Source organism: Heptranchias perlo, chromosome 16 (assembly GCF_035084215.1).
Source record: "Heptranchias perlo isolate sHepPer1 chromosome 16, sHepPer1.hap1, whole genome shotgun sequence".
NCBI lineage: Eukaryota > Metazoa > Chordata > Chondrichthyes > Hexanchiformes > Hexanchidae > Heptranchias > Heptranchias perlo.
In genome coordinates, this window is record NC_090340.1 from 11,231,272 (window position 1) to 11,244,609 (window position 13,338).

At 45.5% G+C, this 13,338-nt stretch overlaps 1 protein-coding gene across 1 annotated transcript in view; it reads right to left on the bottom strand.

Moving 5' to 3' along the window:
* The window catches only part of vac14 (vac14 homolog (S. cerevisiae)), a 296,601-nt gene that overhangs the window by 156,348 nt on the left and 126,915 nt on the right, over positions 1-13,338 (bottom strand). Inside the window, exon 14 of the mRNA XM_067998261.1 lies at positions 607-739. Coding sequence (XP_067854362.1) covers positions 607-739 — 133 coding nt within the window. The remainder of the gene's footprint in view (positions 1-606; positions 740-13,338) is intronic.

The following is a 13,338-nucleotide window of genomic DNA, read 5'->3' on the forward strand; positions in this document are numbered from 1 at the left end:
TCCCACAGTGCTGTTCAAAGGTACTACATTGTCTGTGAAGTACTTTGGGACATCCTGAAGTCATGAAAGTGCAATATAAATGCAAGTTCTTTCTTTCTATACTTTCAACAGCTCTCTCCCTTTTCATTTCAACATCAAACACATTAGAACTGAGGCATTTTTGGGGCATAGAGAGAACTTTACACTCTACCTAACTGGTATATTTTACAGGAGTGCGCTTGATGCGGATCACAGATGCCCGAAATGGAAAGTGTTCCCTTCCGTCACCTCACCTTGATAAACACACACACATACAAAAATTTGAATAACACACACTGGAACGATGAAGGTTAAAGCATTTAGGGCCAGTTAGAATAGAATGTGTGGGAGAGCAGAGAGATTAAGCATTGAGTTTGGACATATTACTCATCTTGTCAAGGGAAAAAGATTAACTGAGTGTACATGAGACTACTTCCATTCCTGATAAGCATTTACCACAGATCATTGGCTCAATTATGTTTGCATTCAAAATATACAATTTCTAACAGCATTCCCTGCTGAGGTAAATGGATATTGGAACGCCAAACACGACATAACAGGTGAAGACAGAACAGACCCTGAACCTACCGGATGATGAAGGCCCCTCTTATTTCCAGCAGCCTCTTTTCGCTGTTGAACTGCTTCAGCAAGTTGATCATAAACTTGAAGAAATAGGAGTTCATGGTGGGAGTCGAGGGTGAACACTCCAATGTTCGAGGCCCTAGTGAACAAAACAAAAATAAGACAGAGATACTGGATCATAAGAAAACAATCATTCCCAGCAGCACTCTCATTCCCGAGGAAAGTCAAGACTCACCATCTTGACCGATTGCCTTAGGGAATTGGGAAGGAATTTCCCAGTATTTTTTCCTGAAATTGGCTACCAGGATTTGGGACAGGGTCAGCGACGGGCAGAAGCTCCGCCCTTCTGCTGGCACGATGGAATTCCTTCCCATTTTGGCTTCCAATTTGAGTCGTGACTGGACAGAACATTTCAAACTCTAATGTAAGGAAAGGGTTAATCTTTATACTATAATATTAACTCTTAGCTTTTGCCTGTTAAGTGAGTCTCTGTTCGAAGATTGAGAGCGTAACCATAAGACAGGCTTGCTTTATTTTATTAATCATAAAATTCTGTGAAAAGCAATAGAAAGTTTTGTCAGTAAAACATAATTAGAAGACATTTCAGTCAGACAGCTTTAGCTGATAAGTTATTGCACAGGCACAAAAGCTCCCTTTGTTAGGAAGGCTTTGAAGAAGCACCTGCCTGAGAAAGACCATAGATCTGAAAAGTTAGGGAGTGAGAGTCAAGTTAAGGAGTTAGTGTAGATCTATGTTTGCAAGGACAGGAAAATCAGTGTTGAATGATAACTGTGTATTCGGTAATGTTATGGAACACGTGAATAGTCACGTACCAGTTGTGAAAAACGGTATGAAGAGTAGGTATTGGGACAAATACTTGGGAATTCGAAGGTTTGGCCAACCAAGTACACTGAGCTCAGAACTGTAACGTGTTTTGAATTTCTGGGCTAAAACTGGCAAGGTTTTGTCTAAGTGTTGCTGTTAAGTGTATGTTTAATTATTATCAATAATGGTTATTACAATATGCTTAATAAATCTGTGAACGTCTGACATAAATGCTGTGAACCCTATTATGAGTAATTTATAAGAACATGTGTTGTCTAACTAAGGTTAGGGTAAAACATCAGTGGTTAAAGGTCCATCACTCATAGTGGGTTCAATCTTGGGCATTGAATTAAGAACATCACACAGGAGTATTGCACAACGTTGAGGCACATTGGGCTAAGTGTGACTTTTCCTGTAGTGCTACTACTGCCAAAACACAGCAAGACTATTGACACTGGTGTGGGACTGTGAGGTTACATTTCCCTAAGCTTACAAGGGGGGGCAAAAGTTTATTAAAGGTACAGAACCGATGTGCTGCAAGAATCTTGTAAACAAGATGCAGTCTGTTGTCGCAATGACTGTAAAATGGAATCTTGCTGGGCCAACTATGTGTATAATGACTTAAGATCCATGGGATTCAGTCTCCTTACCCCCCGGTACCCATAACATTTCATTACAGACTATATAAAATCCTGTTCTCTCTCTATAATTAGCAATCTGGTTTTGGTTTGGGCTTTGTAAACATGGTGAAATCATCTTCTCCGTGCTTTAATATTTCATACCATTAGTGAATACATGGTTCCCAGACTGGCTTAGGCTCACGTTATAAAGCAGCAGTGGCCCATCATGCCAAAGTCAGGAGTAGACGCTTGTAACAGGCTAACTGCTAGTGGTCTGCAAAGCAGGATGTGAAAGCAAATCAGTAACGCCTGGGTCCGTAAAAACAAGTGCTGTGGTTTACTGGGTCAGCAAACTGTACTTTGACCTCTGGGAATCAGGCTCGAATCCAGCTCACTTTGATGGGATTAAGATCATGTCGTGGTCTTATGGCCAACCCAATTCCCAATGGGCACAGGTCCCAAGCATAAAACTGCCTCTAATTTGGCACTCTTACCCAGAGATGTGAGAAATAGAAAATGTCACTCTGCTGTAAATTCTTGGGCTTGAGGTATGTTGTTGAGGCATTATATAAAGAGACCTTTACTCCACATCTACATTAAACCTGACTTAGGAGCGCTGGATGGCAAAACCGGGTTCCTGAAACTGAAAAGCACCCATTCCAGCACTGAACTATTGAGATCCCTCACCTTATGTGAGCACAAATATCCAGAACCTCCAAATACCGACTTCAGTTAGTGGGACAGCTTAGTAAATCTAGGCATTAAAGCCAAAATCATTGCAAGAAGTGACGAACTCTCTGTCTCTGTCGCAGGACATTCTATAATTGTACAGTAATTACTGGGCATTGTGGAGTGGCAGGGAAAGAGATTTCTTTGGAGGTTGGGGGGGGGGGAAGAGCTGAATTTTGTTCTGAAAAAAAGTGATGGAGTGTGTTGGCGACAAACATAAGGTCCAGATTCACAGCTCCCCAATAAAAGACTTGCATTTATACAGAGCCTTTCACGACCTCAGGACGTCTCAAAGCACTTTACAGCCAATGAAGTACTTTTGAAGTGTAGTCACTGTTATAATGTAGGAAACGCAGCAGCCAATTTGTGCACAGCAAGATCCCACAAATAGCAATGTGATAATGACCAGGATCATTTGTTTTAGTGATGTTGGTTAAGGGATAAATATTGGGCAGGACACTGGGGAGAACTCCCCTGCTGTTCTTTGAAATGGCACCATTGGATCTTTTATGTCTACTTGAGAGGACAGACTGGGCCTCTGTTTAACGTCTCATCTGAAAGACAGCACCTCTGACAGTGCAGCACTCCCTCAGTACTGCACTGGGATTGTCAACTTAGATTTTGTGCTGAAGTCGCTGGAATGGGACTTGAACCCACAACCTACTGACTCTGAGACAAGAGTGCTACCAACTAAGCCACGGGCTAAGGACACTATAAACTGGAGTACACAGTCCTCCAACCAGAATGGCCCAAGGTTCAGTTCCCAGGCTGGTCCGTGTTAGGTGACCTCAGCTGGAGCAGTACAATTGATCCTTGCGCAAATAGAAAGTTTAGAACAATCTACTTTAAAAAGTTTTCATTATCATATATTGCAAAATAAATAAATAATTGCAGACTATTTCAACAGTTTTTTGATCAATGGGAACCATTTCCTCTATTTTCCCCACTCCATGGTCCATCCCTGGTTACTAGGGACAACCATTCATTCCCTGGCTTCTGCCATTGTCACTCTATAATCATCCACTAGGTGGTGCATGAGCAGATCTCTCTACTCAGAGAAGCTAATTTATCAAGCAGCCTTGGTGAAGAACCATGGCCCATAGTGCAAGACACCAAGGCTGAAAAGAGCGAGAAAGACCAGGTAAATCAAGCAATAATGATTAGGTGACACCAAGCTTGCATTCTAAGTGACAGGAAGGGTAGATGGTGGAAGAGGGATTAAATAAAAGGGTCCAGCAACTGCCTTAAGGTGTTGGAACATCCATGTGGGACCCAGTGTCTGAGAGGTGGCACTGACACTATCTCAGAAGATCTACCTCTGTAGGTCACCTTCTTTGATGATGTGGAGATGCCGATGATGGACTGGGGTTGATAAATGTAAAGAATCTTACAACACCAGGTTATAGTCCAACAATTTTATTTTCCAAAATAAAACTGTTGGACTATAACCTGGTGTTGTAAGATTCTTTACCTTCTTTGATGGCACAGTTGAAATCATGAATCGAACCAGAGTTATGAGGCCCCCTTTTCCCATTCAATGGGTGGTATGTGCCAAATTTAAATGGAGGAGGATAGAAGATATCAAGGGGTCAAGTTAGTGTTCATAGATGGACAACACTGAAACAAGCAACAACTCAGCAAGATCACAACACTTAATTGCTGGTGGTGACCCTCTGGGCCTACCTTCCAACTGTTATTTTCTCTTCGTCAATTCACTCAGTACCACGATTACTATCGAGATATTCATCCCCAGATGGATACCAGCGATACATCACAGAAAACCACCCTTGAGATTGAAACCCTCATTACAACTGGACACTGCCAGACATTTATCGAACAGCCCAGATACACCTGACTTTCCCATTCTTTGCATTACATTCAAGTATTTGCTTTATTCCTCATCCAAGATCTACATATGCAACACATTTCTTTTCCTACCCTTCAAACTGAATAATATTCCAGAGTTTCAAATAAGCTAATTGGTAGCAAAGCCAAGTCTAACAGCCATACAGATCAGAAAGACCATCAACTCCTGGTCTCTAACAACCACAGCCAGAATATCGGTACAATTGACCGCAGAACCCCTAAGCTGTGGTGGAGTGGGGGACGGAGTGAGCAGCCAGTATCCTGCTCCTCGTTGCTTTCTGGAAGTACACGTGGGTTTTTTCAATTGTCGGGATGGGGGTGTCACAGGCAAGGTGCTATTTATTACCCATCCTTAGTTGCCGTGAGGTGGTGGTGGTGGTGGTTTGCCTTCTTGAATCGCTGAAAGTCTAGTGAAGACAGTTTCAGGCTTGGCTGTGATGACCCCACGGACTTTCAACCTGTCAACATTCATGATCTATGTTAATACAATGAGGATGAGGTAATGGAAGGCGGCTGGCATCATGTGAAGAATGGGCTCTTGGCCAAGGTACCAGAGGTTGCCCAGTAGCTATGGAAGAGTTCCCCAGAAGGAAGAAGAAATTCCAAATGGGGATAGGGAGCGCAAAAGGTTATTTTTTCTACAACAGGTTAATTCCCCTCACCTTACATTTGGTTTGAGATGTTATTCTGAAAAAGAGTAGAAGACATCTTGCTTTTTATTTTTTGACCATACTTAAAAAATTATACCTTTAAATAATTAATGCCAGCACTTGCGTTCATGATTTGATTTCCCTTCTGCATCTTAAAATAGGTGTGCACAGCAGAGCGATGGAAAAGGAAATTCCTCTAAGTACAGCAAGATGAGAAAAGATATCCAGAGATCAGTCCTGAACATTGTAAGCCCCATCGGTCAACGTAAAACCAAGATTAAAAAGATTATCCGCAAGCACACACTGAGCTGAGTTGCAGGGTGACTGTAATCACTGTCGGACGTTTGTTATGGTTCAGACGTTTAGATCACCTGTTCTCTGCTCAAACTGCCACACCACAGCCCCCGTGAGCACACAAGGGCTGGCCATGCACTGGTTATAAGCTCCGCCCTCTCAGTCACGGGACCTGGCTCAACAATTAACATAAATACAGTAAACTGCATCACGGAATTTAAGTGCGATTCCCTCTGAATCTTAAGTCCATTCAGATGTGGGAGTTTCACACACCTGACCAGACATATCCAGGCTAAAAATCACTACACAGTGTCTATTTGCACAAAGAATATGAAGTTTAATTAAGTAAAAGGCAATGGTAGAAGCCAAACTAGATGGGCCTTGGTCTTTCTTCGTCTAGCAATTCCTATATTCAATGCCGTCGTCCATACTCAGCACAGAAAACTCCGCAAGCCACTGGCTCCCTCAGTCTTTCTTCGTGGAAAAAGTCTCAATATTGAAAGCTCCAATTGACCCCCCAGCAGTCACAGCCTTTTGGGTGAGAGTTCCAGATTTCTACTACCCTTTGTGTGAAAAAGTCCTTCTTGATTTCACGCCTGAGGATTCCACATGAGCTGCTAAGAAAGTCCCGACTACATTGGACGCAGCATCAGCTGTTCTATGACACACACACAAAAAGCCCAAGGAAGCAAGGTGCACCAAGCCTTGACCAATGCAACTCAAATTGTTTAAAGGTTCATACTTGGCTTGGAAGGAGAGGCCATTTATCTTTGTATTTTCACTCAGCATCGCCTGGATGGTTTGGCCAAGGTTAGGAAATGGAGCAGTGAATGCGGATCCTACAAAAGACATAGCACACAGGGCCCAAAATTCTACAGTGAAAAATGGCAGAATATCTGTACTTCTCTAATTAACGACCCGCAGATGAAATAATGGGAACGCGAAGCTTCGAAAGATGGGTCTCTGGCCATGCAATCTTTGTTGGTGGACCATTAGTTATGAAGATAACCCAAGCAGTTTGTTTTTCCATTGAGTGTAGGGGGTTATGGGGGGGTGGGGGGGGGGGGGGGGGGGGGGGAGGCACGAGTTTTACCCCAGAGTCTCAAAATAGCCTCCCTGTCTAGGCTGACACTTGGGTGATACACTGGGAGGCAGCTGGAGCCCGGGGGACTGATTGTTGCTGACAATCAGGAGCGGAAGAGAGAAAAGAGATGGTGTAGTTTATATTTTCACTAAGACAAATCTCTTGCTCTCATTGACACGGAAGGGTGTTTGAAAGTACCGGCGATAGGCATGAAATAAACATGCTGTGTACATGGCTCCGAATCAGCTGATGGAAGCCTTGCTGTACTCAAAAGAGGCATTAGAAAATTTTTACATTAAAATGGATTAAAATTAGATAAAGATGTTCTTTATTCTTTTGGCTAAACTGTCCAACACTCCCATTAATCATGATTGAACCATAATTTGACAGATCGGGGAAGGAGCCGCATACCACGAGAAGCCAAGTCACAGAACACCTGCATCCATTATATTCTGACGTTAGTAATTGCTCCTCGGCTTGTGTGAAAAATCAGCGTCTCAGCATCCAAACTGACAGATTAATTAAACAATCAGCTCCCGTCTCACGCAAGCAGCGGCTTCCACCAGAGCACGGTCTCCCTGGCAACGGCGATGGAAGCAAGATAAGTAATGCCAGGAGGATTCCATCATCAGGCTAGGCCAGGGGGTTAACCCCCATATGTGTACCCCTGGGCGCTCTGGTTCACTACAGCTATCCCGTTCACACCTAATTGCTGAAATGCAATAAAGTGGGAGTCAATTTGTCTTACGTTGGCCGCGAGCTGTATCACACAAAGGAAAGTGAGGGGGAGGAAGGCTGGGTCTCAAGGCACTGTGACAGTGCAGTAACAGAGTGGAAGAAGATGGGCTTTTCCTCCTGATTAACTTGCACAGAAAGTCCCCGATGAGCCAGGCTGGATGTTCTCACTCTGCTCCGCACAGGCCTTTATGACCAGGAGCTGAATAAATAGGTGCAACAAAAGAGGAACGTAAAATATACCTGCAGACAATATGCGAGTACGTGCTAACAGGCAAAAAGCAAAATATTGCGAATGAAAGAAATCTGAAATAAAAACATAAGGTGCTGGAAGTCCTCAGTGGGTCAGACCACATCTGCGGAGAGAGAAACATAAGGGGTGATTTTCAACCCCAAGAACGCGTGGGTTGGGGGCGGATTGGAGTTGAAAATAATTGTTTTTTGGCTCGCAACCGCAAAATTTTCGGACTTGGCATTCCCAGTGGGAAGCCTGTACTTTTCCGCGCCGACGTTAAACCTGGAAATAAAGCCGGGTTGCGGTCGTGACCCAAAAAACTATTTTCAACTCCCACCCGCCCATTCTTGGGGTTTAAAATCACCCCCGTTTGCAACCATCTTCACCCAGAAGTGCCGAGTGGATGATCGATCTTGGCCTCCTCCCGATATCCCCACCATCACAGAAGCCAGTCTTCAGCCAATTCGATTCACTCCACATGATATCAAGAAACGGCTGAGTGCACTGGATACAACAAAGGCTATGGGCCCCGACAGCATCCCAGCTGTAGTGCTGAAGACTTGTGCTCCAGAACCTCTAGCCAAGCTGTTCCAGTACAGCTACAACAATGGCATCTACCCGACAATGTGGAAAATTGCCCAGGTATGTCCTGTCCACAAAAAGCAGGACAAATACAATCCGGCCAATTACCGCCCCATCAGTCCACTCTCAATCATCACAAAGTGATGGAAGGTGTCGTCGACAGTGTTATCAAGCGCCACTTACTCACCAATAACCTGCTCAACGATGCTCAGTTTGGGTTCCGCCAGGACCACTCGGCTCCAGACCTCATTACAGCCTTGGTCCAAACATGGACAAAAGAGCTGAATTCCAGAGGTGAGGTGAGAGTGACTGCCCTTGACATTAAGGCAGCATTTGACCGAGTGTGGCACCAAGGAGCCCTAGTAAAATTGAAGTCAATGGGAATCAGGGGAAAACGCTCCACTGGCTGGAGTCATACCTAGCACAAAGGAAGATGGCAGTGGTTGTTGGAGGCCAATCATCTCAGCCCAAGGACATTGCTGCAGGAGTTCCTCAGGGCAGTGTCCTAGGCCCAACCATCTTCAGCTGCTTCATCAATGACGTTCCCTCCATCATAAGGTCAGAAATGGGAATGTTCGCTGATGATTGTACAGTGTTCAGTTCCATTCGCAACCCCTCAAATAATGAAGCAGTCCGAGCCCGCATGCAGCAAGACCTGGACAGCATCCAGGCTTGGGCTGATAAGTGGCAAGTAACATTCGCGCCAGACAAGTGCCAGGCAATGACCATCTCCAACAAGAGAGTCTAACCACCTCCCCTTGACATTCAACTGCATTACCATCGCCGAATCCCCCACCATCAACATCCTGGGGGTCACCATTGACAAGAAACTTAACTGGACCAGCCATATAAATACCGTGGCCACAAGAGGTCAGAGGCTGGGTATTCTGCGGCGAGTGACTCACCTCCTGACTCCCCAAAGCCTTTCCACCATTTACAAGGCACAAGTCAGGAGTGTGATGGAATACTCTCCACTTGCTTGGATGAGTGCAGCTCCAACAACACTCAAGAAGCTCGACACCATCCAAGATAAAGCAGCCCGCTTGATTAGGACCCCATCCACCACCCTAAACATTCACTCCCTTCACCACCGGCGCACTGTGGCTGCAGTGTGTACCATCCACAGGATGCACTGCAGAAACTCTCCAAGGCTTCTTCGACAGCACCTCTCAAACCCGCGACCTCTACCACCTAGAAGGACAAGGGCAGCAGGCACATGGGAACAACACCACCTGCACGTTCCCCTCCAAGTCACACACCATCCCGACTTGGAAATATATCACCGTTCCTTCATCGTCGCTGGGTCAAAATCCTGGAACTCCCTTCCTAACAGCACTGTGGGAGAACCGTCACCACACGGACTGCAGCGGTTCAAGAAGGTGGCTCACCACCACCTTCTCAAGGGCAATTAGGGATGGGCAATAAATGCCAGCCTCGCCAGCGACGCTCACATCCCACGAACGAATAAAAAAATCCCCCACAGAGTTGAATGTTAAAGGTCGATGACCTTTTGTCAGAACTATTCAAACCGATGTTTCTCTCTCCACAGATGCTGCCAGACCTGCTGAGCATTTCGAGATGCTATCAGGTGTCTAGTTCAGCACGCTGGAGAGCTGCAGTATATACATCCCTTTATTTATGCTGCCTTGTTCCTACGGCACCATTGGGAGAAGAGCAGGGGAGTTCTCCCCGTGTCCTGGCCGATTTAGGTTTATCCCTCAACCTAAAAACAGATGATCTGATCATTATCACGTTGCTGTCTGTGGGATCTTGTGTGCAATTTGGCTTCCGAGTTTCCTACATTACAACAGTAACTACATTTCAAAAACTATTTCATTGGCTGAAAAGCGTTTGGGACGTTGTGAGGTCGTGAAAAGCGCTGTATAAATGCAAGCTTGCTCTTTATTTTGTGTGCCGTCTTTGTGAAGTCTCTAACATTGCAGCTATTGCGAATGTACAGTGAGCTCTCATCAATCACAATGTGAGTGGTGCAGGTTCACTACAATTAACACAAGGCCAGACTCTTAAGCTCAACTGATGCCCAATTCAAAGCTGGCTCTGCATCAATACTGTCCGTCAATCGGAACCCAACAGCACTTTCTGCCCCTCGAGAGCCCACAGCATGTACACCTGACAGCTCCAGTTGAGGGGATTCTCTGTGAAGAGTTAGTATGGTCAGTCTCAGCAGTTCCTCTCTTGAAAAGGGTCGGGGCGGGGGAACCTCTTGCCAGGATCCAGTACATAAGAGCCAGTAGCTGCTGGTGTACCTCACCCAATCGGCCACTCTTCACGCATGAACCTAGTGAGTGCTTGTCAGCTATTCAACTCTGGGGGCATCACAGCCAAGCCCGACACATCTACATAGATGAACTTTCTTTTCTGGGAGGGGTGGGGGTCACTTGAAAGTGATCAAGAGCAGAAATCCATGCAGATGTTAGCCCGCCCCAGACCCTTGACCAACTGTTGCCACTCAACTGCAGTCATGGATGAGCTCAGCTAATTCCGCACAGGCTGGGGATCAAATCTGGGTCCTTACAGTCTGTATGGCTCAGTACCATACTGGACGCGTAGGTCAGTTTGCTGGTAAATCTTCAAACGCCAGTGTGCTCAGAGAGCTCAGGACCCAAATAATGCTATTTTTATGGAGCACTCAGAGTGCTAAATATTACATGTGGCCAACAGACCTTCCACTGGAAAGTGACATATTTGATTTAACAGGCAGATCAAAGTGTGCACTCTAAAGCACAAATGTTTTAGGCAAGCAGCCTTACTGATCTTTTCAATAATTTGTGTGAAATAGAAACAGCAATGTCCTATTAAAGGAAATCTCTAGATCACAGTCTGGGAAGAAAGCTTCCAGAAGGTGTCTCGTTCAATCCCCGACCTCGACCTACGTGAATTTGGTTATTTTCAGCTGAGGCACTATAATTTGCTCAGTGCGTTGGGTTTGGTGGGGGGCGGGGTGGAGGGATTCTGGTACAGATCATTACCCAGTGACGCCTGATGGAAAGGGGTGTGTGTGAACGTCTGTGGTGGGTTTGAAGGATGAAGAAGTCACTCGGTTTATACATCAAGAATCGCCAATTGAGCAAGAGAGCAGCGCCCTGCCAACCGTACCCTGTCAGAGGTCACAAGTAGAGGGATGTAAAAAGGTGTTTTACTTCTACAGAACTCCTCATAACCCAATTCTTTATCAAAGTAAGGAGACAATGGACAAGCTGGCATTGAAGTGGTGATGGGAGAAGAGCGTAATCATAGTGCTCAACACTATAGCCCTGTAGTCAGAGCCATTGAAAACAGGAATGGTGAACCCATGGGACTTTGGGTGGGCCAGGCTTGGGCTTGGCACATGCGCACACACAGACAGCGACACACAGATAAGCCTGCCAACGCACACCCACTAGACTCTCACACGAGGAATGGCCATTTGGGAGGGGTACCAGAACCATATCTCAAGATCCAGCAATCAAGATTGAGGAAGGGAGAAAATTGCAAGAACAAAAAAAAAAGCAACACTAGACTAACACATTACTGAATCCCCGTCCTCTTCACAACTTTGACTCTGAGCCCTTTTATGTGCGGAGATTCAGAAACATTCCCCCTGAAATTCTTTCCCCCGCTGCTCATCGAGCAGAGAGGGCTGCAACATGTCAGTGATCCACAGTTTCTGTCCAATTCCAGAAATTATTTTGATACATGCTCAACACAGCTTTCTATCCGAGCCAGTGACCTAAAGACAAAGGGAGATAACACACGAATCCGTCTCTAGTGTGAGCACCACTTATCCACTGTTTAAAACTGGCACACACACAGATCCATGAACACAATGCAGACCCAATCGTGCACAGTGCAATTAAAGAGTTTGAGCATCTGGTTTTCAGTTATCAGCATTACTGAGGCGGAGGCAATCCCAAAATCAGACCAGTTTACAGTTACAGTGGCCAGCAAACAGATTCAGAAATCAAAACTGCTCCAGTACACACGAGGTCGGGCACAGTTCACAACTGTCCAGAGGTCCAAACATGGAGCACAGTAAGCAGGAAACCCACCTTCGCAGAGAATAGTGTCTAGACACATTGCGAGGCTGGTGGGAGACATCCCTGGGGGAGCATTATCTGCAAGACAAGATGTTTCTCAAACTCAGCTTTTTTGGGGGGGGGGGTGGGGGGGGTGGTGGAGGAAGTGGGATACTTCCAATGACGGTGCCCACCCGCCTCCACCCACCTTGCCACTCACCTGCACCCAGCCCCACCTGACACTTCACCTGATTTGAACTGAATCTCATGGCTCACGCTGGACGGTTTGAAAAAGAATCACAGCCGCCATTGTTTTTTTAATTTCGAGATGCTTGGGTGAAGGGCCAAAGTGCAAAGTTGAAATAGTAGGAGAAAAGACGAGGTAAACCAAGACATAATGATTGGATGGCGCCAAACTTGGGTGTGGAAAGCTGTAAACTGCAGTAAGAAGGGAAGAATGAAGGAGGTAAGGTGTTCCACAGGTTGGAGGTCCTGGTCAAAGTATGAGTGAGAGGAGACAGTGTGATGGTGTTGGCGATGGAGGAAAAACATTTCAGATACATATTGGTTCCTTAGGAGAAGCGAGAGATGAAAGTTGAACGAGCCCTCAGATGATGGCCCCTTCCCTGCCGGGCTTTGAAAGCAAGCCAGGTGATGAGGAAATCACTCAGCAACAATAACGAGAGGAAATTTCTCATCAAGTCTGGAGAAAAGTGCAAACTGACTTGAGTTACTGAAGTGACATCACCTCTTGTTGAATGTTGAAGTGAGGCTAGTGCACAGCCCAGAAGCCGCTTTTTAAGGAAGAAAGATAACCAGTGTTTCAACGGAGGAGTAACTGTGAAGCTTGGTTCACATTCAAAGCGGTTTGAGTTTTGAGGTGGCTCAGTACAAAGCAGGGAAACCAGGTGAAGCCACACACAAAAAAAAATCTATCCTGCTGTTGAGGCCAATTGGAGCCTCCCAGGTCTGCCTCGGCTGAGATGAGCTGAATTAATACAGACTAGGAATACAACCGTAGGCTTTCTGGTCTGCGTGGCTCACTGATGTACTGATTTACCATGTTGAACCACCAAGGGAGCAAAACAAAAGAGAAATTTAA